The 26,052-nt window shown below is 38.1% G+C and overlaps 3 protein-coding genes across 3 annotated transcripts; all 3 read left to right on the forward strand.

The window, feature by feature from the left end:
• The first annotated feature begins 543 nt into the window (after nucleotides 1-543).
• On the forward strand, nucleotides 544-5,356 carry LOC108673671. Its single transcript, XM_018161528.1, has 6 exons — nucleotides 544-552; nucleotides 836-960; nucleotides 1,918-2,162; nucleotides 2,614-2,731; nucleotides 3,036-3,149; nucleotides 5,260-5,356. The coding sequence occupies exons 1-6, from the start codon at nucleotides 544-546 to the stop codon at nucleotides 5,354-5,356; spliced, it is 708 nt and encodes a 235-aa protein (XP_018017017.1).
• Nucleotides 5,357-7,196: 1,840 nt separating this feature from the next.
• On the forward strand, nucleotides 7,197-22,739 carry LOC108673672. The gene is made up of 11 exons (XM_018161529.2): nucleotides 7,197-7,379; nucleotides 12,461-12,549; nucleotides 13,256-13,380; nucleotides 14,296-14,540; nucleotides 14,999-15,116; nucleotides 15,422-15,558; nucleotides 15,798-15,916; nucleotides 16,426-16,682; nucleotides 20,234-20,360; nucleotides 20,571-20,681; nucleotides 22,557-22,739. The coding sequence occupies exons 1-11, from the start codon at nucleotides 7,358-7,360 to the stop codon at nucleotides 22,737-22,739; spliced, it is 1,533 nt and encodes a 510-aa protein (XP_018017018.2). The 5' UTR covers nucleotides 7,197-7,357.
• A 583-nt stretch (nucleotides 22,740-23,322) lies between these two features.
• LOC125178304 lies at nucleotides 23,323-25,692 on the forward strand. Its single transcript, XM_047881736.1, has 3 exons — nucleotides 23,323-23,535; nucleotides 24,261-24,470; nucleotides 24,941-25,692. The coding sequence occupies exons 1-3, from the start codon at nucleotides 23,460-23,462 to the stop codon at nucleotides 24,976-24,978; spliced, it is 324 nt and encodes a 107-aa protein (XP_047737692.1). The 5' UTR covers nucleotides 23,323-23,459; the 3' UTR covers nucleotides 24,979-25,692.
• The last annotated feature ends 360 nt before the right edge of the window (nucleotides 25,693-26,052 follow it).

Here is a 26,052-nt window from a genome sequence, read left to right on the forward strand (position 1 = left end):
TCATTGTGAAAGATTTTGGCCAAGATTTCTGTCTGAGACGCGTGGATGCAATGATTGGTTTGATTAGTCTCAATCCCGAATCGTAATCAACCATTCTTGTGCTGGCTGATGAAATTGTTTGTTTGCCCTTTTGATGTTTCATTGAAGTGGCAAAACGGCTTTTTGTTGTTGCAGGTGCTGCACTTTATTGCTTCGGACCACGATAAAATCGAGGTTCTTCTCAAAAGCGCTCTGCCGGACCTCGAGGATCTCTACATCGAGTTCTCAAGAGAGAAANGCCAGACGTAGAACCTGTGTCCGCACCCTGTCTCTTATACACATCTAGATGTGTATAAGAGACAGGTCTTGGAGTGTCAATTTTGAAATGTGACAGTTAACAATATGGTGTAATACATAAGTATTCTAAAAAAGCCTATTGGGGCTGTAGTTGACAATTGTTTGTTTGACAGCTGCATGTTTGTCGCAAATGCAAAGATTTTGCAGAAAAATCTTAAAATGTGATTCTATCCTCTTCAAATTTTTTCCAATTTTTTGGGGAGCCCAATGACTTTGGTGTCTAAATAATTGAGGTGGCACTGTATTAATCTGTGTTCATGACCATAGTATTTTGTGCCAATGTCTTCTGACTACCTATAAATAATTACCATATTATTCAACTGGCAGGCAGTTCATGCTGGGATTTTTTTTCATATGTCAATTAATGCAACTAATTTTTTACCAATAATCACAACAACTGCAATCAATTTCAATTTGTTTTTTAGATCATAAAAATGTTTTTGTCAATATTTTTATTTGAATCTTCGTCTTTTGATTATCATTTGAAATTGAATATCAGGTTACTAAAGAAGAGATAGCGGCAAAGTTTTCCATTGATCACAACTGCATCACCTTGAAGCAGGAGTGTGGCAAGAAGTCTGCCTCTGCCATCATTGTTCTCCCCAGCTGGCTTGAAAGTGATGTGTGAGTTGAGAAAGCCTAATAAACACGTGTAGTTTTGATGTTGTGAAAAACTGCAGCAATTTCCCACTTGCCTCTCTGTCCTGCTAAAACATTGGTGTCATATTTTGGTATGCTGACAAAGATATGACCTCAAAGTATTAATTCTTTACTGAATGCTGAAAAAGACCTCAATTTCCCAATTACCTTTTCTGATGCCATTACTAATTGATATAGCTTGAGTTTGAAAGTAATGCCTTTTTCATTTCTGTCAGAATTTGTAGCATCAGTGAAAGGTTTGAGACATTTGTTACAATATAAGAAGTTTTTCTGTATTAGTGTAGGAAGACTTCAGATTAAGTCCACACCAGCAGTGGATTTCTGGGAAAATGGAGAGGCAGCAAAAGGTTGGCTAGATGTCTCAAAAGGTGCATTTGTTCTGATGTGATGGCTGCAATATCTGCTCCAACTTGCTGTTATTTTCAGTTACAGTTCCAAATGCATGGATTTTAAAGGGTACCAAAATCATATTAATGAATGTTTAGTCCCTTTTTTTATTTCTGCCTACCTATAAAGCCCTTTATTTGCACCTCAACTTTCATTGGCTTCATTGCTGGCCCCACTGCCACATTACATGCTGGATGTATATTGAACCTGTCTTTTTACTTGAATTATGTGGTATTTAGCACTTTATGTTGGACCGCCTATAGGCTTCTTAGCCACTTCTCAAAACTGCAAACAGCAATATTATAGAAGGTAGATAAATTATGAGGCTGATAAAAATGAGTTTAAGGAAGATATAGTTCTATACTAAGAGCTATGGTATTCTTTGTATTGATACCCAAGACACTGATAACAAGGAGGTAAGATTATGTTTCAATATGGCATTGAAAACATTTCTGGAAATTTTTTTAATTCATTTTATTTGATAAAAATATATTTTAATTTAAAGTTTATTGCAAATTGGTACTTCTTTTTCAGAATTTTGTGTGATTACGTTGATGGAGTGTTCTTAGGGAATCAGAGAGCATTACTAAGGCAATCTCATGACTCGGACGCATCACAACCCTCCTCAGAGCACTACAAGCCTCATAAGCTGTCTAGTGAAGAGTTTGACTTGAGCCCTGCATGCAATGGACAGCCTACACTTCATGTCCTCAATGATGACATCTTGCTTCATATTATGAAATATATGAATGTTGCTGAGAAACTGATGCTTGAAGCAGGTAAGTTGCATGAATGAAGCAGCTTATCAGCTCGGGCTGTATGGCAGCAGCTATTTTGATCGATCCATTTATTATTATCATGTGAATTAACTGTAGTTGCTATTAAGGTTATACATTTACGTCCTACATCATTATAGAAAATTTAAATTTGACTAAACAATGATGGAGAGAACGAGGAGCACAATATTTTAAATGCTACTGACAGGTGTATATCCTGTCAGTTTTTAATGATAATTTCCATTTATTTTTTATGCTCTTAGCATTTCTCTTTACATTACTACAATCTATTGAACGTGAATTAATTCCTCACTATAATCACCTGCTTTCTGTTCGGCTGAAGTTTCTTCCAGACGTCGTGCAGTTAAACACAAAGAAGCAAGCTATTACCTATTTATCAATATTCTGCCTTTTTATAAAACTCTGTATATTTCTAGGTTCATTCTTGTTGCAGTGTGTCGACGCTTCCAGTCTCTGGTTTACCGCGAGCTGGGCCAGAATAACGTCATCGACTTCACTGATGATGGCTGCGTCTGGCGAAGTGCTCACTCCAAGCTCCCCATATGTCGCAGGTTGGCTGTTACCGGCTGACCTTGATAGAAGTGATGCAGTGAAGTGAAGGCATCGTATTGTGATCGTATTTTTCACAAAATAGTTGCCCGCGTTCGGCCGTGGGGGCTCGAAGCATTCTGACAGGATTAAAAGTAGCGGCAAACGCCTGGTGACACTTGTAAATATCACAGAATTTGGAATCAAGTGTACATGTACTAGGCTGTGTCATCCATTCTTTCTGAAAAATTTTTGCTCGACACATATATTGCCTTGTTTTGTATTGATATTTTGTGACGGCATAGCCACTTTTGTTTTGCATTCCAGCAAGTCGCCAGCCCAACTCACGCATGACCTCAAGCTATGCACCTATAAGATGCTCATCATGAACGCAAACTACCTCACTACTTTGAGACTCGACGAGTATCGCTGCATCTTAATGTGTGTCGTGAATATCTTCAATGTCGATGGGTCTGGAATTTCCCTGATTCGACGACCATTAATCAATAGTGACGGTGTTATTGGTTGTAAATCATTGATATCTTCTGTAAGATAACTCAATGGTCTGTCGTTTATTTTTGCTTCATTTGAGCAATTATGGTTTCCAAATCTGGGTGCATTATATTATGTCATTTATACTTTGAATGCGAAAAAAGTTATCTATACTATGAAATTTGTTTCATAGGGTATCTGCCGTTATCATAGCATGAATCGCAGTAGAGTATCAAGATTGCAGTTCTGCCACCACCCTTCATTGAACTATCCCATATTTTTTTCTAAAATTCAACAATCTCTCTTCTAGCAAAGTTTGCGAAATTCATTAGCTACATAAAATACTCTACAGTGGTGGTCGAGTTCTGGTTGACATGACATCCGTTTGCTTCTTTGACGCTAATTTTGTAAAGGTTGCTTCAGATAAACTAATGATTGCCATTCCCTTGGGCCTTGTTTCACCCTCATGTAATGTAGCTGACGATATTGAATGGCATTATTCATACAAACTTGTATCTATTTAGCTTTTACATTTTAAGATCTGATGGAAGCGGTGAGCGTCCCTAACAATACGAGGATGTTTATAAAAACATTTCAACAGGGCTATAATTGAAAAAGATCATTCCTTTTAGTTTAATATACATGAAATCTCTCTATTAAAAAATTAGATTTTGTTGGTCAATAAAGTGTACAAAAACTACGCGAGTCGAACCAACAATAATAAAATACAAGACATGTCTGGGTTACTTCTGACGTTCCGCTTACCGGATACAGAACGTACAGTAATCGTAAACTATGGCTATTATAGACACGGAATGTAAACAGGCGGTGTTGCCATATGCTTGGAGAAATTTCTTCTAAAATAAAGTTCTAGATTTCTCATTCACCAAATTTCCATGTCAAGAAAAATTATTTAGTATTGAAGGATAATTAAAAGCATACTGTACTCAGTGTACTGAGTATTTTGTCTGTTCTTTGACAAAATGCTCTTGCACGGCGTAGATTTGATTGCTGAGATTGTGCAAACACCTGTGCAAAGGTGCAATATTTAAATAATTTTGCGCAAAATGCACAGACCTATGACTTTCAAAAAGTCATTATGCGTGGGAAAATTCACTGAAAACATACATCATCCTGAGTGTGGCCCTGGGCCCAATGCCAACCATCAGCATGCAATATCTACACATAGCCTCAGATCAATGAGCTGTGGGTAACTCGGGCTAACAGTAAATCCGCTTTGCGCAACACAGCCACTGCTTTACAGCGCCGGAGCACAACAGGACCTACCGCAACAGGTGGCGCAGGTTAGGTTAGGTTACGAGTAGTTAGGTTAGGAGACGCTAGGACTAGCTGGCCCGGATGCTGCGCTCTGGCCAGTTGTGCTCGTGCTCCGGCCTGTATGCGCTCCGGCCTGTGACTGAACGGCACTGTTGTGGTGGGCGCTTTATGTCAAAAGCCGTGAAGATGCCCGGCTGCGTTACGCTCGGGAAGGTATATGAATCGCACTGTGGACTTGGGCTATGNACGGACATGACGCTGTCTCTTATACACATCTAGATGTGTATAAGAGACAGCCTCAGGGGGGACTTATGACGTGTGTCTGTGCTCGTCAGAAGTCCTATGGGATTTTGCGCTCCTAGGGGTATTGTTCCTGAGCGCCCCACCGCTGAGCTCGCAGTGTCTGACTGCAGGTCTCAGTTGTGGGGTTAAATTATTATGTCAGTAGGATTCCTTACATTTCCCTTCTCTGTCTCTCTCGTGCGGGCAACCGACGTCCCGTGTAAGCGACCTCTTGTTCGAGTGTCTTCGTTTCTGTTGCTTTTCACCTGTCCCTCCTTGTCACTTCGTCTCTTTGAGATGCTAACGCTGCTTCTCTCGAGCCAGCTTCAGCGGGCTGGACATCTGAGACCTTCCGCCCCTTGTGGGTAATGAATAATTGAGACCTTCCACCTCTATGGTGATGTTCATCTTGACTTTCGGTGCAAGATAGCTAAGTAGCTGAAGCGCTAGTAAACATTTGGCCACTAAACTAAACTCAATCTGGACTTTGGTTTCTCAGCCTCTACCCTAGCTTCTCAAAATGGACCCTGGCCTGTCATCCTGGACCCTGGCCTCTCAATCTTGACCCTGGACTTTCGTCTCAGCCTCCACCCTAGCCTCTCAAATAGACCCTGGCCTTTCAACCTGGACCCTGGCCTCTCTGCCAGGACATTGGCCTCACAACCTTGGCCCTGGCATCTTTGGCCCAACGTCCTTGATGTTTTCCCAACATCAAGGATGTTGGGAAATTTATTTGAAAAATTTAATCTTGAATAAGCCATGTTTGCTAAAATACTAGAACTTCTTGCCAGTTTCTCAGACTTCTTATTGTTGCTTGCAAAAGTAATGTATAAGATGGTAATTAACTATGCCAGCTATATAATAGCATCCATATTTTGCACTCAAAAGACTAAATGGATCATATGGTTGCATTTAATGTTGATGTCTTGTAAGACCAATGGACTGAAATGTTGCCATACAATTTTTTTATGTACAAAATTTCTTCAATTTTCCATACTACTCATCTATACACTACTTGTGACCATAATCACTAGAAATTCTAAGAAAAATTTTTTTATGTGCTTTAAAAATATGGTTGTTAAAAGGTTAAGACTGTAAGCACAGTGTTATCTTAGTCTATCCCAGATGCCAAAGCTTGGGATACTTGCCCCTTCAAGTCAGAGAACTCATAATTTTGGGACTTCTGAGAACTTGTAAGGCAGGACTTCTGAGGGACCCTCTACTACTGCTGCATCCATGGGCAGTGGGCACTTACTTTGGTTGGACACTGGAAGTTCTAACCATAGTCCACATTGGTAAGGATGAGGTGCAGGTGCTGCCACTGCCACATATATATAATATAGCAGTTTCAGCATTTATTAGGCTGCAGGCTTGTCTCCTATTCTTAATGTTAGGGGCTGCGTTTAAGGCATGTTTGTTAAAATAATAGAGTTCCTTGCAAGTTTCTCGAACTTCTTATTGTAGCTTGCAAAAATAATGTATAAAATGATAATTAATTATGTCTAATAAAAGAATCAAACTAATCTCACCAACAACTTGTGGCAGTTCCACATATTTTACTTGCAAATTTAGGGATCAGCAACTGCACTTGCATGGTCCCTCATTCACTATCATAATAAGTAACCAAATTGTCATAAATACAATAAATTAACAGGGTGAAAAGAACAGAAAGAAAACATACATGCAACAATAATTAATAAGTAATTCATATAAAGATGGCAAATGGTCAAGAACCTTACAGAAACTAGGTAATAGGTCAAATATGTTCTATTCTCTAATGCTAATATTATTATTCATACTACTATACTTCACTGACAATTTTTTTGAAATCCAGTTCATTCAACTGGTCATTGGATTCAGAAACAGTCTTAGAAGCTTTTTAGAGTCTCAGAATTAAAAAAAAGTCTTTTCTTTTTGCTACTATATCTGGCTGTCTAGTGATCAAGTCAAGCATAGATTGAGCAAGCTTGGCATCCATTTGTTCATCAACTTTATTGATTGAAATTCAGTGAGTGCAGGCAGATGCAACGTCTGATTATCAAAGAAATTGGTAAATTTCTTACAATTACTGAACATAGGTATATAAGGAAACTGAGAGGGGTAATGGGGCACCCTGCAAGTGAAGAGTGGTTAAACAAAGAAACAAAAAAAAAGAGACAAAACTCATAAAAATTCCAGAAGTATGGAAAAGCAATGAGGAGGAAACAAGCTAGTTTAAGATGTTGACATGTCAAATTAACCAAATTAATTGGACTGCAAGTTGTGAAACTGTCAAACTTTGTTGACCATAGCCATGACCAGGAGTGAAAGATGGCCTGTGTGAGGACATCTCAACACCTTCAGCATCAACAACAACAATAACCAGCAATTTTAATTGAATTTTATAAAGATAATGCCAGTAATTTTTAATCACTTACTGATTATCTTGAAGGAAGAAAATAGTTGCTTTTTAACTTAACTAAAAAAAACTAGAGTATTGACCACCAAAATTCATAGTTGAAGAGCACCTTTTCTGATACTTTTTTTCCATTACTTGCTTAGTTTTGTTCTCTTGTTGTGAGTGCTTTCAAGCTTTGCAAAGAAGAAGAGCTTTTGAAATGGATCAGAATAAAAAAGGGGGTAAGTTTTCCTACATCTTAAGTCTTAATCAGTGCCCAATTGAAATTAACTTGTAATATACTAAATATTGATTTTTTTTAAAGCATGAAATTTGTATACTATGTGAATACTATGAGAAAAAAAAATTCTGTTCAATTACAAAGTAATAAAAATTAATAATAATAACACATTGAGTTCAATATGGCCCACCAGTGGGTCATTGCTGATTTCTATCTGCTGCAAAATTACCCACAGGAGGGTCTATAATAAAAAAAAAGAATAATTAAAAGAACCCAAAAATTGGTTTTATTGCCAATTTTAGCATATCCTGTTGATAATAAAATATAATAGTTTGAAATAATAGAAAATGTGCTTTACTATTTCATTTGTATACAAGAAAAATCATACCGTCAAACGGGGTAATGAGGGACGGTTTGGATTGTTTTTGTTAATAACTTCTTACCATGAAACATTTCATAAATAAGTTTGGGCTTATTTTAAAGGTCTTTGCAAGGGCTATTGTATGGCATCTGAAAAAAATCCCATATGCTATTTGTAAGGTGCTGGACGCAATATAAAAGCTGCCCAAATTTTTCTGGGAATGGACACTTGAGATAAAAATTTATAAGAAAAGGGACACTAGAAATAAAACTTGATTTTGAAATATTTGAAGCGTGCTGAGTGTACTCATCCATTACTAACAGTACTCTGAAGTCCTCCTATTCCTTTGTAGATGATGTACTGGTAAATGTAGAATAAATGACATTTTCTGTGATTTTTTCTTGTTTTTTCTTTATTGATATAATATTACCTTATACCTACATACATTATAGCATTATTGATGTGATATTACTATATCCATGGACATGCCATTGAGTATTGACAATGACCTGTTCTACTGCAAGCTTCATATCAGCAGCCATATAGCATTTCTTCTGTATCTGTAAGCTTACAGGACGGCTTGTAATTTCGAACAATTTTGATCGAGTCAAGTGATTTCACTATGACAAAAAAGATCATGAAAAATGTACCTGAACAAGGAAATAATATTTTAGTGACAACCATAATATTTTTTGGAGAAATAAATAATAGTTTAGGTTACTTACTTTTCATTCTTTGCTGCCCAGTGCTCAATTCTATCTATGACATTCTATGCACAATTTTGTGATGACTGATGATGCATTAATTTTTTGTTGAGTAAAATTTTTTTCACTGAGCGAGTTGAATGTAATCTAAATTCTTTGTTGTTAATTGATTTTTTTGTTAACTGGAGAATTTGCAAACCATGGTTCTACTGTAAATGCATTTTTAGGGGTGTCCCTTATTACCCCAGGGGGCTGTCCCTTATTACCCCATTTTGCAAAAATGGCTGCCATTTTTTTGAATGAGATATGCAATTTCTGTCAATCATGTTTTTAAGCCAACACCAGTGTGCAAATATTATGTAAGTAAAACTTTTTAATACAACAAATATTTTTTTTCATCACAGACCTTAGTAGAGGTACTTTTCCAAAATCTCACTTTTCACACTTTTTCAGAGATTTTTTAGAGGCAATAAATGTATGATTTCTTAACTTGCTTTATGCAACATAGATAGTAAAAATGTTGGACTTTATGACACTATTTTTAGTTCCGCAAAATTTTGATTAGTTGAGCTGCTACAACATTTCTACAAAAAGTCAGAGGACTGTCCCTTATTACCCCGCCCATCCCATATTACCCCGCCCATTCCTTATTACCCCGTTTGATGGTATCTGTTATTTTGAATTGGAAGGTTCAATTGGAACCCCAACAGAATTGCAGTAGCAGGAAGTCTGCAGTTTTGTGAATTGTATTCAATGTGTTGATAGATGCAGAGAGAAATTTTCCAGAGAAAATAATTTTAAAGGTTTTGCATTATCAGTGAAAAGTTATGCAAGAAATTCATCAATGACATAATTTGGAGGTAAAAACAAACATAGTGGCAAATGAGAGATATTTTTGTTACCATTTCATTTATATTTTTTTGAACTTGTTTAAAATTTCATTCAATATTTCATGCATGATGTTGCTTAAGATGGTCCACAACAATGGGGGCCAAAATTTGATTATAATTTTTCCATGCTCCTACACTATAATCCTTTTAAGGAGAGTTACTAATGTTTAAAAATTTTAAAATACCGTCAACCGGGGCTACTCGGGACAGGCGGGGTAACTTGGGACAGTCCTCCGACATGGTGTAAAACTGTTTTAGTAGCCAAACTAATTGGAATATTGCAAAATTAAATATAGTGGCATAAACGTCAACATTTTTCCTATCTATGTAGTATAAAGGAAGTTAAAAAATACTGCATTTACTAGCTTTGAAAAGTTCCTGAAAAAATGGTGAAAAACGATACTTTGAAAAGTTACTTCTGCTAAGGTCTGTAGTGAAAAAAATATATTTGCAGTATTAAAAAATTTCGCTTAGAAAAAAGTTGCAAACAAGTGTCAGCGTGAAAACTTTATTTGCGGAATTTACATACCTCAATCGAAAAAAAATGGCGGCCATTTCCGCACGGTTAGGGCTACTCAGGACACCCCCACGGGGCTATTTGGGACACCCCCAAAAACGGATTGACAGTAGAACCTCAGTTAGCGTAGGCTCCAGTTAGAAAAAATTGATTAAAAACAAAGAGAATTGATTACATTTACCTCGCTCAGCAAAAAAAAATTTCACTTGTCGAAAAATTAGTGCATCATCGGTCATCACAAAATTGTGCATAGATTGTAAATGCTCAATGGCATGTTCATGGATAAGGTAATATCGCATCAATAATACGGTAATTAATGTATATGGTAATATCATATAAATAAAAGAAAAAATAATAAAAATGATAAAAAAATAAAGTAAAAATCACAGAAAATGTAATTTATTCTACCTCTACATCATCTACAATGAAAGAAGAGGACTTCAGAGTACTGTTAGTAATGGATGAGTACACTCTGCATGCTTCAAATGTTTTAATATGAAGTTTTATATCAAGTGTCCCAAGTAGCCCTGTTCAGCTACTCGGGACACTTTTTTTTTTGTTGCTGGCGCCTTACAAATAGCATATGGAATTTTTTGGAGAAGCCATGTGATAGCCCTTGCAAATAGCTTTAAAATGAGCCTAAACTTGTTTATGAAATGTTTCATGGTAAGAAGTTATGATTGAAAAACATTTGAAATCTTCCTGAGTAGCCCCGGTTGACGGTATTAGAAACTCCCCATCATAGAATTCCACTCTGCTGAGACACTAGCTTCAGCATTGAACTCAAGACAGCTTTTATGTATGAAGAGATAGGTACACAAAGAATTTTATAATTAGAAAGCATAAATGTTTGAATGGTAGCATCACTACTCATACATCATCGCTACTCATTGTTATATAGTATGTACAGTGGATCAACAATGGTGATTCATTGACTTGAGAACATCATCATATCTGGCAACCGACATTTTTGATTCCTCATTGAAATAGATGACGTTTTTGGAATGTTGGGTTTATGAATGATCTTATGAAACCCAGCAATAATTTATTTTTGTTTCAGGCCATTTGAATGATTGAGCTGAGCCATGAGGGGCATAACATTTACCCTAGCATTAGAAGCATTAAAAATATGACCAATGCACCACTTCGTTGTAGATGTGAGCACATATACTCTGGTAGTGCAGGCTTGAAATGGGTACAGTGGGCAAGATAGATGTGGTTATGCATTCATTTGTTGCTTCATATGATGTAATGTCATGTAAAGCTTTACTAGTAAGAATTATTTTTAATCCTTGTGAAAATTGGTAATGGTGTCTTGTCCCAGCAATTGCTGTTTTTTTTATTTGTTTGTAATCGCTTTAACACCATCTCCATTTGTTGACTGATTTTATTTCTGACAAATTTCCAGCACCATATATGATTCAATATATTATGATTCAATTTTACTAAAACTTGAAAGAATTTAGTTGGACTACAAAAGCAACACAACTCCCTCCTGCAACTAAATATGTTATTGTACATACTTTAGTGATACTTCAAGAGAGCTTAATAGTGTTATTGTTATTCTCCATATTATAATTCATTTATATTGTTACTAGGGTTTTGTATGTGTCTCTTAGCTCAACTTTCGTGTTTTTTTATTGCCTTCGTGATGATTACTACTCATTTTGAGTTATGTGTCCTATTTCAAGATATTGAGTTTAGATATTGCAAATATTTCATTGATTTGTACTTTTGTGTTATTTATCATTCAATAAGTTCTTTCCTGTTAATTTTTGCACTTACACAAATAATTGAAAACATTAAATGGTTGTATAAAGATAATGGAATGCTAAGTATTTTTAAATTGAGCAACATCACTTTCAATGCTACAATTTAAGCATCCATGCTCCTTAAATCCAAAATTAACTTGCCTACCTATCTTTGGAACTACACTCTCGATATCAGTTTGATAATTATATACCTAGGTATAAATTTGTATTACATTGTATGTGTATATAGATATATATGTATACATGTACATTTTGCTATCCCATACTCTCATTCATTAGTCATAGCTTTTTTTATAATTTTTCATTTACCTTTTATTCAGAGAAGGATTGTTTCCATTTAGTCAATTACAGTATTTGAAAAACAGGTTTGTCTTGCCTGCAGCCACAGACCTTAGATGTGGCAACAATATCTAGTAAATTTAATCATTATGAATTACGTACTGGCATTTATATGCCTATTTTAAAGGTAAAATTTTGTTGTAATTTCCTGAATTTCCATGAATAAAATACAGAAGAGAATAACTGAATATTCAATTTGGTTGAAAGTTTTTCATCTGTACATAAAATACCACGTTACTTTAGCATTGCTTTTCAACTATAACTAATAAAAGTTACATTGCAAAACATCCTTACTGGTGTACTTATTTTCAACCTAATTGTATTGTCGTTACTGAAAATTAACCTTTTTTTTGTGTATTTAGCTATTGTTTTAGAAGTAGGAGATAAATGTTAGAACATCATTAATTATTAATAAATATTGTACTAGAAGAAGTTAGTTGGCTCCTCTCAATTCTGCCATTGATTAGCTATCAATTAATTTATTTTTCTCGTTGAGCAGGTCAAATGAGACTTTGGGGTGATAACCTTCCTGACATCACATCTCAAATTGCACCCTTGACCATAGATGTTGTGGATTTACCTTTATCAGTAAGTTAACTCCTAAATGTTTAGCCTTTGCTGGTATGTATTGGCCTAACTCTATTTAACCAGTAATCAGTTTGTATACTTCTATTATATTGTAAATGGCAAAAGATTTTGCAATTGTAATTTATCTTTTATTCCTAATTTATAGGATTTCTTGATTTTGCTTGTATTGTTCCTCTAATCAATCGTGCAATTCTGGCATTTATACTAGTTGGCCTGGAAGGGCAAATTTGAAAAGGGAAAAGTAAAAAAAAGGGGGAAAAAAAAAAGAATCCAAAAAAACCGATTAGGCCAAAAGTTGACAATTATTTGTTTGACAGCTGCATGTTTGTCGCAAATGCAAAGATTTTGCAGAAAAATCTTAAAATGTGAATCTATCCTGTTCACATTTTTTTCCAATTTTTTGGGGAGCCCAATGACTTTGGTGTCTAAATAATTGAGGTGGCACTGTATTAATCTGTGTTCATGACCATAGTATTTTGTGCCAATGTCTTCTGACTACCTATAAATAATTACCATATTATTCAACTGGCAGGCAGTTCATGATGGGATTATTTTTCATACGTCAATTAATGCAACTAATTTTTTACCAATAATCACAACAACTGCAATCAATTTCAATTTGTTTTTTAGATCATAAAAATGTTTTTGTCAATATTTTTTTATTTGAAGTTTCATTTTTCGATAGTCATTTGAAATTGAATATCAGGTTACTAAAGATGAGATAGCGGCGACGTTTTCCATTGATCACGACTGCATCACCTTGAAGCGGGAGCGTGGCAAGAAGTCTGCCTCTGCCATCATTGTTCTCCCCAGCTGGCGTGAAAGTGATGTGTGAGTTGAGAAAGCCTAATAAACTCATTGTGTAGGTAGTTTTGATGTTGTTGTGAGAAACTGCAGCAATTTCCCACTTGCCTCTCTGTCCTGCTAAAACATCAGTGTCATATTTTGGTATGCTGACAAAGGTATGGCCTCAAAGTATTAATTCTTTACTGAATGCTGAAAAAGACCTCAATTTCCCAACTGCCTTTTCTGATGCCATTACTAATTGATATAGCTTGAGTTTGAAAATAATGCCTTTTTTATTTTTGTCAGAATTTGTAGCATCAAGGAACAGATTTGAGACATTTGTTACAATATAAGAAGTTTTTCTGTATTAGTGTAGGAAGACTTCAGATTAAGTCCACACCAGTAGTGGATTTCTGGGAAAATGGAGAGGCAGCAAGAGGTTGGCTAGATGTCTCAAAAGGTGCATTTCTTCTGATGTGATGGCTGTAATATCTGCTCTAACTTGCTGTTATTTTCAGGTACAGTTCCAAATGCATGGATTTTAAAAGGCACCAAAATCATATTATTGTATGTTTAGTCACTTTGTACATAACTATATACGTACATTTGCCTTATCTTACTGATTCTACTGCATTTGGCTGACTCTTCTTGTTACCTGTTCTACCTGCAACTATCATTTCACTGATAGGCTTCTTAGTCACTTCTCAAAACTGCAAACGGCAATATTATAGAAGGTAGGTAAATTATGAGGCTGATAAAAATGAGTTTAAGGAAGATATAGTTCTATTCTAAGAGCTATGGTATTCTACGTATTGATACCCAAGACACTGATAACAAGGAGGTAAGATTATGTTTCAAGATGGCATTGAAAACATTTCTGGAAATTGTTTTAATTCATTTTATTATATAAAAATGTATTTTAATTTAAAGTTTATTGCAAATTGGTACTTCTTTTTTCAGAATTTTGTGTGATTACGTTGATGGAGTGTGCTTAGGGAATCAGAGAGCATTACTAAAGCAATCTCATGACTCGGACGCATCACAACCCTCCTCAGAGCACTACAAGCCTCATAAGCTATCTAGTGAAGAGTTTGACTTGAGCCCTGCATGCAATGGACAGCCTACACTTCATGTCCTCAATGATGACATCTTGCTTCATATTATGAAATATTTGAATGTTGCTGAGAAACTGATGCTTGAAGCAGGTAAGTTGCATGAATGAAGCTGCTTATCAGCTCAGGTATGGCAGCTGTATGGCAGCAGCTATTTTAATCGATCCATTTATTTTTATCATGTGAGTTAACTATAGTTGCTATTAAGGTAATACATTTACGTCATACATCATTATAGAAAATTTAAATTTGACTAAACAATAATGAAGAGAACGAGGAGCACGATATTTTAAATGCTACTGACAGGTGTATATCCCGTCAGTTTTTAATGATCATTTCCGTTTATTTTTTATGGTCTCAACATTTCTCTTTACATTACTACAATCTATTGAACGTGAAATAATTCCTCACTATAATCACCTGCTTTCTGTTCGGCTGAAGTTTCTATCAGACGTCGTGCAAGCAAGCTGAAGAAGCAAGCTATTACCTATTTATCAAAATTCTGCCTTTTTATAAAACTCGGTATATTTCTAGGTTCGTTCTTGTTGCAGTGTGTCGACGCTTCCAGTCTCTGGTTTACCGCGAGCTGGGCCAGAATAACGTCATAGACTTCACTGATGATGGCTGCGTCTGGCGGAGTGCTCACTCCAAGCTCTCCACATGTCGCAGGTTGGCTGTTACCGGCTTACCTTGATGGAAGTGTGCAGTGAAGTGAAGGCATCGTATTGTGATCGTATTTTTTACAAGATAGTTGCCCGCGTTCGGTTGTGGGGCTCGAAGCATTCTGACAGGATTAAAAGTAGCGGCGAACGTCCGGTGCCACTGTTATAAATATCACAGAATTTGGAATCATGTTTACATGTACATAGGCTGTGTCATCCATTCTTTCTGAAAAATTTTTGCTTGACACATATATTGCCTTGTTTTGCATTGATATTTTGTGACGACATAGCCACTTTTGTTTTGCATTCCAGCAAGTCGCCAGCCCAGCTCACGCAGGACCTCAAGCTATGCACCTATAAGATGCTCATCATGAACGCAAACCACCTCACTACTTTGAGACTCGACGAGTATCGCTGCATCTTTGATGTCAACGTATTTGCTGCTATAGGTACGCAGTTAAATTTGTCCCTGCTTCTTCCAAGTCAGACCCATAAGCTACAAATTTCAGTTACAAAACCGTCTCTGATGTTCAGATTATTTTTTACTTCATGTTGCTCCATTAAGTTCTATGTATTTTTTTGTTAGAAACTCTTAATAATGACTAGTTAAAAGATTCATATAGTCTAGTTGAGTTCGTGATCGAATGTTTTGCAATTAACTGAGAACACTAATAGTTTGAAATTTTAGGTCGACTTGCTGTGAATTTGGAGGATTTATGCCTGCAGTTCTCGTCAGAGAGAAAGCACTACACGCCAATCAAGACCATCTTCTCGCGCTGCACCAAACTCAAGACTTTTTGTCTCGAAGTGAGGATTGTGCGGCAGAGTTATCAATGCAGGGTCTTAACGATGGTGCATTGTCCTCACCCCTGTATCATGCATGGTTGTCTAATAAATGCAAGTTATCAGCACCTATATAACAAGCAGGTCTGGGTTGTTATAAAGATGCATTGTCGGAATTTATCGATCTGTACATTGACGTAATCTTGATGATCAACACACACTTCATGTGGTGGTCATTTCCTGGTCGTTAATCAAGTCAAAATGATTGCACATTTTCCCTGCGTTCTATGCGACCTGCGACTTCTATATCTTAGCGATTAGCTCAGAATGTTTTTAAAGTTTATTTTTTGAGTGGGTGTTATGATCTGCTGACAGTTTTGGGCTTCTGCTTCAGAAGAGTATTTTAACTGTATCTTCTATATTATGATTTCGATAAAATGTTGACGATAAATTTCGTTGGAAGTGTTCCGAAAATTTATTTGTTACGTTCGAGGAATACGAGTAAAGTGCCAATCAATGAATGTTTTTTCTAGGGCAGATTCGACACTGACGATTTGCTGCAAGACTTGCAGCAATGCAAATGTTTGGAAGTGTTGCGGCTGGGCAGAGTGTGGAATTTTAGCTGGGAACTTCTAAGCAAATTGAAAACTCCTCTGAAGGAGCTGTCAATCCACAACATTGAATTTTTCTATTTTAACCCTTTAATGAAGAGAGAGTGCCATCTGGACTTCGCATTCAACTCAAGCCTCACGACAATCCGCATGTTCAACCATGCGGATTCACATCCAGGGTTCGTAACGGTCATGTGAAATCGTAACATCCAGGGTTCGTACCTGTCATGGAAAACCTGGAAAGTCATGGAATTTGATTTTTAATTTTCCAGGCCTGGAAAGTCATTGGATTTCATTTCAGGTGATGGAAAGTCATAGAATTTGCGAATAAAAGAAAAAAATGAAGTATTTTCTGTGCTGCGTGTGTTTGTGTAGTCTCTCGTTTCTTGCGTTCTGATTGGTTCTTCAATCACGCGAGCTCGGTCATCATGCTCAGTTGCATTCAACTGTTTGATCTGCACCGGCAGCGTTCCATCTTCAGCGTGCAATTTCTTCATCATCATGCATGGGAAGTGTAAATTTCATGGCTTGTGGTTAAGAACAGAAGCTTATCGTGACTGGCTTGCTCGCCTTATGCTGCAATATCTTGCAAGAGCCCAAAAGCTACCAAACTCCCCCTCCTGTCTGAGCATTATTCAGCAATGGCCCACGACTGCCCGCCAGGTGAGAGTCTTTCGGCTCTCGAGCTCGCGAGATCTGTGCCCGCCTACACATTACAGTGCAAACTACACCCATTAGATTCTGCAAGACTCCTCGCTGGCTGCTCCCCCTCTCTGTGGTCTGCCCTGGCTTCATGCAGGGCAGGAAAAGTGACCACTCAACTGAAGGCATAAAATCTTTGTTTCTCTACCACGCAAATACATGCCATAGAGAGTGCATGCACATATACACCGATGGCTCTAAAGACGATGGCAGAGTGGGATGCGCCACGGTAAGCAATGCTGCGAGGAGCTCGCTGAGGCTGCATGGCTATTCGTCAATATTTACGGCAGAGCTGAACGGCATCCTATGTGCCATCGCTATTGCCTAGGAGAGCACAGACACAGAGATATGTATTTTCAGCGACTCCATGAGTGCAATCCAAGCGATCCTACATTACAATCCACCGCATTCGTTGGTAACCACCATACACAGATGGCTGATCCGACTCTCTGCACGCCAGAAGACAGTTACCTTCTGTTGGGTCCCCGGTCATGTTCGGGTGGCAGGCAACGAAGCCGCGGACGAGCTCTCACGCAATGCGGCGGCTGGAGAGACGCCGCACTGGAATGAAACTGTTCCCCATCGAGACCATTACACCATCTTCCACAAGAAACTGCTAGACGAGTGGCAAGAAGAGTGGACACACCTTGAAAGTAACAAACTCCGCAAAATTAAAGAGGACGTAAGGCCTTGGTCATCATCGTTCCACCGCGTACGCCGGGTGGAGTTATGCCTCATTCGTCTCCGCATTGGACACTCAAGAATCACTCATGGCCATCTCATGGAACGTGCACCTGCTCCTTACTGCATGGACTGCTTAGTGCCCCAGACCGTAACCCACTTCCTCTGTGAATGTCCGTCTCATGGTGTTGCCCGGCGGCAATTTTTCCCCTACCTATGACAAGACAACCCCGACGTAAACCTAAAAAGTATTTTGGGCCAACCAGAGCGAGGGAACTATAATGTTGACCGACTCGTGGAGTACTTGAGGGCAATCAATGCATTTGACTACATATGATCCGCACAACACCACACAAGTGACGTAATCTACCCCTAGCCAATAATGTCCGATGTGACTTTCGGCTCGAGATAGCTCAACCTGAAGCGCTAGCAACTACGGCCACTGGACTAACTAACTAACTGGCTTGCTCGCCATCCAAAGCATGAAGTTATGGCGATATGTAAATTGTGCTCGAAATACTTCGATGTGTCAAATATGAGGGAAGCTGCTTTGCAGTGCCATGCCAAAGGCAGCAAACGCATCAAGTTAGCTAAACAACACAGTGAAGAGTAAAGCAAAGCACAGTCACGCATTTCCGATTTGTGGTCCGTTGACAGCAATGCAACTGCAGTTTCTTGCTCCAAAAGTGTATCAGGGAATAGGCCGTCGCAAAAGCCAGCGCGCATCAGCACTGTAGTGTCTACTGCGGACTGCCACTGTGAATGTGGATACGTAGAGCATGTCTGTATCCACTGCCAAAGCCAACCCCAATGCCGAACTAACCAGCTTTGTAACAGAAGATGTTCTGACGTCTGGACAAGATGACCATCACCCAGAAGATGCTGCTAGCAGCTGACGGTGCCAAAACAGCCTACAATAATTATTTGACAGAAGAGAAAGAGCAGAATGCGAAGGCCCAGAAAACCCAGAAGAGGAAGGCTTTGTTCGATGAGCTAGATGAACTGCAGAAGAACAAAAGGCGTACGGAGGAGGGCATCAAGGCGCCTGAGCAAGCAGCAGATGAATATGAAGAAGCAATGGAGAGAGCGGGGATTTGAAAATTATCGCAAAGTTTAGCGCAATGAGGCGATCTTTGAAAACAAAGCAACAGGAGCTAGACACTCTTGAACTGAACATTAAAGAAAAAGTTGATGAAATAGCTGCATGTTGAATGTTAGGGTAGTGGTGTTGAAGAGTGTACTGAACTGTATTGACATTATCATGTACAATCTTGTTTGCATTACTCAATATTTCTTGTGATTTGAACCTGTTGAATTCATAATAATACCATTGTGGACTTGATTCTCAGATATGTGCCATTTTTTTCCTCTGTGTCTGCCTGCTCTATGCATTTACACGCTTGCTATTTGTCAACTGTAGGAGTATCAACTGTAGTCTTTCAGTCATGCTAAACCTGTCGTATACGAGTCTTGGAAAATTATATTGATGGTCATGGAGAGTCATGGAATTTTTTTTCTAAATACTGGTACGAACCCTGCACATCTGTAAGTCGAATACCGCCTAACAGATTATAGGAAAAACGGACTGAAGAAAAAACATGTTACAGGGAGACTGGGTTAAAAGAGTAATGCTTTAGAGGAAGTAATATATTGAAGGAACGTAGTTAGCATTTGGCATGGATGAAATTCTAATGGTTGATGCTCTAATGAGCGACTCAGATGAAGCTTGCTGTTTTAACTGAATATATTACATGATGAGTTGAATATTTGAGCAAGCTTGATCTGCATGGAAGCTCTATCTTTAAGTAGATGTGTTCTCGTTAGAATGCATTAGGGCAGTTTCTGACAACAAATCATGATGTATCTCATAAGGTGTTTGATTTGTAACATGAGGCAAATTTTTCTTTTAATTTTCACATCATTGCTATGATGAAAAAGGCAGAAATGTGTATGAAATGCGCATCACTACTAATGAAGCCATGGCTCATTGAAGACCTTTTAAAGCCTTTATCAGTTTTGTTTAAAATCGCCTAAATTCCGGCATATTTTCTGAATTGACTTGAAAATGCTCCAAAAATATATTAGTTAATGTTTCTTAAATTGTCCCTTGCCTTGAAGTTGAGTATAGTTGAATCAAGCTGTTTATTCTCGCGGGTCCGTAAATCAGCACGAAAATTATTTGAAGGACCTTTCCTACAATGAACGTGCTTGGCTGAACATCACGAGTAAATATCTGCATTGCATTTAATAAGGATGAGACTGCCATAGTCGAGTAATAATACTTGTTGTATTTCTTTCTTTAAGTCACTTGACTTTACGAGTGATATTTGCTGTGCTTGGCGTGCAGGGAAATTCGGCTGGGGGAAACTCTGTTGTCATTCATGGCTCACAAGTGTCCTGCGCTGACCCAACTCCAGCTTGATTGCTCCTGGTATTATGCGCCCCCCAATTTCAAGCCATTCAATAACTTGAAGGTAGGAAAATTGACCTTGTTTCAAACCTGCAAAAATTCATTGTTAAAGATTTTGGCCAAGATTTCTGTCTGAGACGCGTGTATGCAAAGATTCGTTTGATTAGTCTCAATCCCGAATCGTAATCAATCATTCTTGTGCTGGCTGATGAAATTGTTTGTTTGCCCTTTTGATGTTTCATTGAAGTGGCAAAACGGCTTTTTGTTGTTGCAGGTGCTGCACTTTATTGCTTCGGACCACGATAAAATCGAGGTTCTTCTCAAAAGCGCTCTGCCGGACCTCGAGGATCTTTACATCGAGTTCTCAAGAGAGAAAGTATATGATGTGAGCTGCTAGTCCAAGCGGACTGAAACTTCATGTGCATTGAGTGAAGGACCTTCACCTGTAAACCTCCTTCTTGATATTTTCTTTTCACTATATACACAATTGTTGCAAAGATCAGAGTTCTTAACTTCATGGTTTTGCTATTAAGACTATTTACTTATATACTTTAAATTAACCTTTTTGTTATGAAGTGATGCATGAATTCTTTCATATTAAAGTATTTATTTGTCAAGGTTTACAGTCAAAGCCTTCTAAATGCTCAACATAACTATTAGAATACTAAAAGCTGGCATACAGATACTCCAGAGCGGAAAAATTCGGGGATGAATTGAACCTGTGATGAAACAAACTCAGGCACAGGGAATCATACTTTCAGTAATTTTGCACGTTCTTGATCGAAGACTTGTGACCTAGTCTTAAATATGTCTTAATATGTTTAATAGTATCCTTTTGATTTCGGAATAATGAAGTGAATACGGGATATGCCAACTATTGATTGCATAGCATGAACTATCCATTTCCATTATTGTAATCCCTAACCTTTCGCAGGTGTTATGTTCCAGGTACGGCTTCGATGGGGAATTGATCGATTGATAGTACATATACAAGTATTTATATTAGAATGGTTCGTTAAGCTTCCCTTGTTTCAAGTGTTAATAAACCCTTCCCACACTCTTACATAATACAAATCACAGTAGTAAATATAGTTCTACTATACGCAGGCTGTTTAAATCTGCCGTTCGACTTCCTCAGAAACCTGCGATTCAGCGAACCGCGAATAACTTTCTTCGTTACTATTTCTTGAAAAGTGAGATAGTTATACAGTGGAGTGAAGAACGTGATATAGCAAGGGAGTACCATATCTTGTACACGGAACATGCTTTAATCTGCTTGTACCTGTATAATTTGGGTGCAATGTTCGTCTTGCACAGAAGAAGAAACCAATTTTGAATGACCTGCAATTCCTCTTGACTTGTTGAAATTCTCAAGTTTGAAGTTGTCCGTTAGTACGTCGAGATTGAATTTGCGTTGCATTGGCCATCTAAGGCAAATAGTATTAATCTAAAAGATACGACATTTGATTTATTTTGAACACTCGTAACATTTCTTCATTGTAAAGATTTGTGCTCTAAATGACTACGTTCAGTCTTCCATTTGTGAATACATCTTCAACTGTATATATTTTACTCTAAATGTTAGCCCTTTGCCTATTGACAGTTACGAAATCATTTGAAATCTTTTAACTGATTGTTCCATGTAAAGAGATCAATTTATCAGAGACAATAATTTTAATCATAATGCTACAAAGATGGAAAATTCAAAAAGAATACAAGTAATGAAAAATAAGGTAAATAAATAAGCTCGCATTATTAGACTTATTAGTGCAAACAGCGTTGACGAATGACTATGCAACGTCATGAGTGTTTATGCCTTGTCTGCAGACTGGTGACTCTCATTCTTAGTCCTGTCGAAAAAAATAACATTGATGACGGTCAATAGATCCGCGAAAAAAAGGTTGAATCTTTGAAATTGTTCAGGCATATTTTATGAAAAATATATTTTTGATGATTTTGTACTCATCTGCTACCTTTAAAAGTACACGATGAAAATAATTCAAATGACGGTGTAACGTCTCTGTAACCGTATCGCATGGGACAGTGCAATATTTTAATTTTATGTGAAGAAGAGACGGTGTTTCACAAATTTTCATCATAGCAATTTTCCTTAAGGAATACAGCCGTTAAACCACTTTGGACTATTTTAATAGATTCTCATCCAAGCATTACGCTGAGGACAGGAAGTCTTGAATGATTAGTTTGGCTGGGAGTTGATCCTTTATTTTCATCTGCTGATAATATTTAATTTTCTCCTCAGATGCACTTACTAAATGAAGTCTTGGCTATAGACTTTTCGCTGGCGCCGACGTCAGTGACGTCCCTGACGCTGCCGTCCGTCGCTTTGGACGATAACTCTTACAAGAACCTCCTGCGCATGCCTAAGCTGCAGCGAGTCTTTGTCAAAAGCAAGAAGTTCTCAATGGCTCAGCTTAAACTGTGAGTCTATCTCTGGTCCTCGCAAATTTGTGTGAAGTGCCGGCGTGGTTAGCTTCTTGGCTGGCACGTTTGTCGTTGTTTGGCCATGAAATGGGGCGGGTGATCGGTAGGTATTTCTGTCCCACGCTCACACGCAGAATTGTAAAACGTAGGTCTACAAAATATTATATTTTTGTAGAAGAAATTCTCAATGGCTCAGCTTAAACTGTGAGTCTATCTCTGGTCCTCGCAAATTAGTGTGAACTAAAGTGCCGGAGTAGTTAGCTTCTTGGCTGGCACGTTTGTCGTTGTTTGGCCATGAAATGGGGCGGGTGATCGGTAGGCATTTCTGTCTCACGCACTGTAGGCGCTCATGAAAGTTTGCGTAGACTCCCTCCAACACCGCACATATTGTTACTCTCTCCACACCAATCAACACCTCATATTGTTTATGAGTGACGAAGCCCACTTTCACCTAAACATAATGGTTAACCAGCAGAATTTCCATTGTTTAGCGCTAATGAGAATCCTCAACAGTTACTCGAAAGACCGCTGCACAGCCCAAAAGTAACGGTTTGGTGTGCTGTATCGCAAACGTGCATCAATGGCCCTTACTTCTTTGAAGACGGTAATGGTCGTGCTGTTACTGTGAACTCAGAGCGCTAAACAGAAATGATGATCAACTTCTTTGTCCCTGAATTACGACGGCGTCGTGTTCCAACCCGACGTGTGTGGTTCCAGCAGGATGGGACGACCGCTCACACAGCCAGAGCATCAATGGACGTCATCCGCCCACTCTTCCCTGGTCGCCTTATTTCCAGGTTTGACGATGTTCGTTGGCCTCCTCGGTCCCCAGATTTATCCATATACGATTTTTTCTTATGGGGACATCTCAAGGCTACAGTATACGAAAACAAGCTCCGAACTCTGGACGAATTAAAGAACGCAATTCGCGTGGAAGTCGCGCATGTTGAGAAAACTGTGTTGGATGGAGTCTACGCGAACATTCAAGAACGCCTTCAGCACTGTATAACAATTTCGGCCACCACATGCCAGATATTATTTTTCACACTTGAAGCTAGCAGCACTCACATTTTCACGAAGCTAGAAATGCTATTTCTTTGTGAATCTGATTGCATCAATAAAGTTGTTTTTCAGTAAAAATATACAGTTTTATGACGTTTTTAAAACCGTCCGTCCTCTCTGCCGCACCCTGTATAAGTGCCACACGCATCTCACGAGTCAGTCGTAGTACTACCTCTATAAGCGTCCACTAACGTAAAGACGGCTCCGAAACTTTCCGGTTCACTAGCGAACGTGTCGATCTGGCAACGTTGTCTATTTTTGTATTAATACTTTGCTGTGCTTTACCATAAATAATTACTACTTTAGAGTTGACAAACGTTATATACCAGTTTATAAACATTTGGACAATAATCGAACCGCAATAACTTATACATTTTCCTTATCTTAAACTGGTATCGGGTGTCACTGTAAAGACATCCGGACAACTGTTCTGATGTGCATGAATATGTCTTTGTTTCAGACCACAAGCTAAACTCGTACATCTACGAGCGCGCCGGGTCGTGTCTTTTTGACAACGAGTGGCTGGACTTCGGCCACGACTTCCTCCAGCAGCTCCTGGACATTGACGAGGACGTGCCGGACGAGGGCATGTACGACGACTGGTATGACGACCACGACGACAATGGTGGGGTCTACTGGCCTTATGATGAAGAACTCGACGAAGATATGTGTACGTTCTTCGTATTTAGAGCTTGAGCTTACATAAAAAATACACAGCTTCATATTTCTAGTTGTGTGACCATTTAGTTGACCAGAGTTGTGTTTTCGACGTGGTCATGGGTGAAGCTGAGCTCATGAACAAAAATTGTAAGCTATCTTACACAATTACAATCGAATCGAGAGAATTTTTTTTCTGAAACTTGTAAATATTAGTAGATGTGACATTAGTGAATTAATTGCCTGGAAATCTTGAAAAAAATTCTTGAATATCGAAATATACACGCAATTGTTGCCAGTACTAATGCTTTAATGTGTCTGTATATTGTTTAATTTATATTATACTACATTTTATGTTCAAAGCAATTGTTGTCTTGTGTGTATTTCAACTAATCGGCTGAATTATGATTGCATCAGTTTTGCAAGACTTTCCTCAAACTCTATTACTCTAGTGCCTGATTTGCAACTTAACTTATCTTGCAGTATACGATTTGCTCTACGGTGGCCATCGTGAATACTGAGCCTCACCATTGGCTTGTGCTGCTGTGAAACGATGAGTGGAGCTGACCATCCTGCTCTGCGGTGTAGTAGCGATCTAGTCTTCTTTTGTTATGTTGCAAGCCAAAATGGCGTCATTACGTACCAAAGAAACAAGATTCAGCTTTTTTCTAGTTGGTACGTTCAAAATGATCTTTCCTATTTAGATATTGTGAGGCTATGGCTACGGATTCATAAAGGGGACATTCAGTCTGAGTATTTGTAGTTCAAAACCGCCTCATGGTATATTATGTCTCTGAACTGTTCATGTACTTGATTCAATATTCGTTCAATTTTCCTTAGTTTTGTTTTAGTGGAGTTTCTTTTGTTCTACTTCGACTAAAAATTAAGGCTGGTCTTCCAAGATATTACCTATACGCTGTCCAACCTTTGGTTCTATGCCATGACTTAATCTTGGATCGTCGCTGAGATCTGCACTATTCTCTGTCACGCGAGTGATACTCGAGACCTGGTAATCTCTGTGTTTTAACCATATTAATATGGTTTTTGCTGCAGTGGAAATCTCTTTTTTTTTGCCTCAGTGGAAATCTCTTAACTATAAGGTGTTGCAGGGTTTACTTTGAGGTATGCTTTGAGATATGAATTTTCGCAGCATTGTTTAGATGGCACAAATGGACCTTATTTTCCATTACTTGTATTCTTTTTGAATTTTCCATCTTTGTAGCATTAAAATGATTGTTTCTNAATCAGCTCTGTCTCTTATACACATCTAGATGTGTATAAGAGACAGCCTTATACCTATCCAAAAAATAAACCTGTGAAAAATATGAATACACAATAATCTTTCTAATGCCAAACTGTAACACAATTTGAAGGCTTGATTTACACAAACATTTGATAATTAAAATTTAGGACCGAGATGATTGGCAAGAGTGTTCCCTTGACTTGTCTATAAATGACAGAGCGGTGATACTCGTGGGGTAGATCAGTGACATCAGCAGATGCCAGGCAGTAGTCAGAGATAGAAAGTACAGCAGCAGGTCAGTATTGGATCATTGGAGCAATGTATGCAGCCCATATAATGCAGGACCATGCAA

Source organism: Hyalella azteca, unplaced genomic scaffold (genome assembly GCF_000764305.2).
Source record: "Hyalella azteca isolate HAZT.00-mixed unplaced genomic scaffold, Hazt_2.0.2 contig8768, whole genome shotgun sequence".
Lineage (NCBI taxonomy): Eukaryota > Metazoa > Arthropoda > Malacostraca > Amphipoda > Hyalellidae > Hyalella > Hyalella azteca.

Excerpts from the sequence above, each read along its gene's own strand:
- LOC108673671 (XM_018161528.1), top strand. Across the intron at positions 2,163-2,613 it reads GAAACTGATGCTTGAAGCAG|TGTGTCGACGCTTCCAGTCT; the intron begins GTAAGTTGCATG and ends TTCTTGTTGCAG. Across the intron at positions 3,150-5,259 it reads GAGTATCGCTGCATCTTAAT|CCTCTACCCTAGCTTCTCAA; the intron begins GTGTGTCGTGAA and ends TTGGTTTCTCAG.
- LOC108673672 (XM_018161529.2), top strand. The coding sequence starts at position 7,358 with ATGGATCAGAATAAAAAAGGGG. Across the intron at positions 15,559-15,797 it reads CAACGTATTTGCTGCTATAG|GTCGACTTGCTGTGAATTTG; the intron begins GTACGCAGTTAA and ends TTGAAATTTTAG. Across the intron at positions 20,682-22,556 it reads CAAGAGAGAAAGTATATGAT|ATGCACTTACTAAATGAAGT; the intron begins GTGAGCTGCTAG and ends TTTTCTCCTCAG.
- LOC125178304 (XM_047881736.1), top strand. The coding sequence starts at position 23,460 with ATGGGACGACCGCTCACACAGCCAGAGCATCAATGGACGTCATCCGCC. Across the intron at positions 23,536-24,260 it reads CCTGGTCGCCTTATTTCCAG|ACCACAAGCTAAACTCGTAC; the intron begins GTTTGACGATGT and ends TCTTTGTTTCAG. Across the intron at positions 24,471-24,940 it reads AGAACTCGACGAAGATATGT|TATACGATTTGCTCTACGGT; the intron begins GTACGTTCTTCG and ends CTTATCTTGCAG.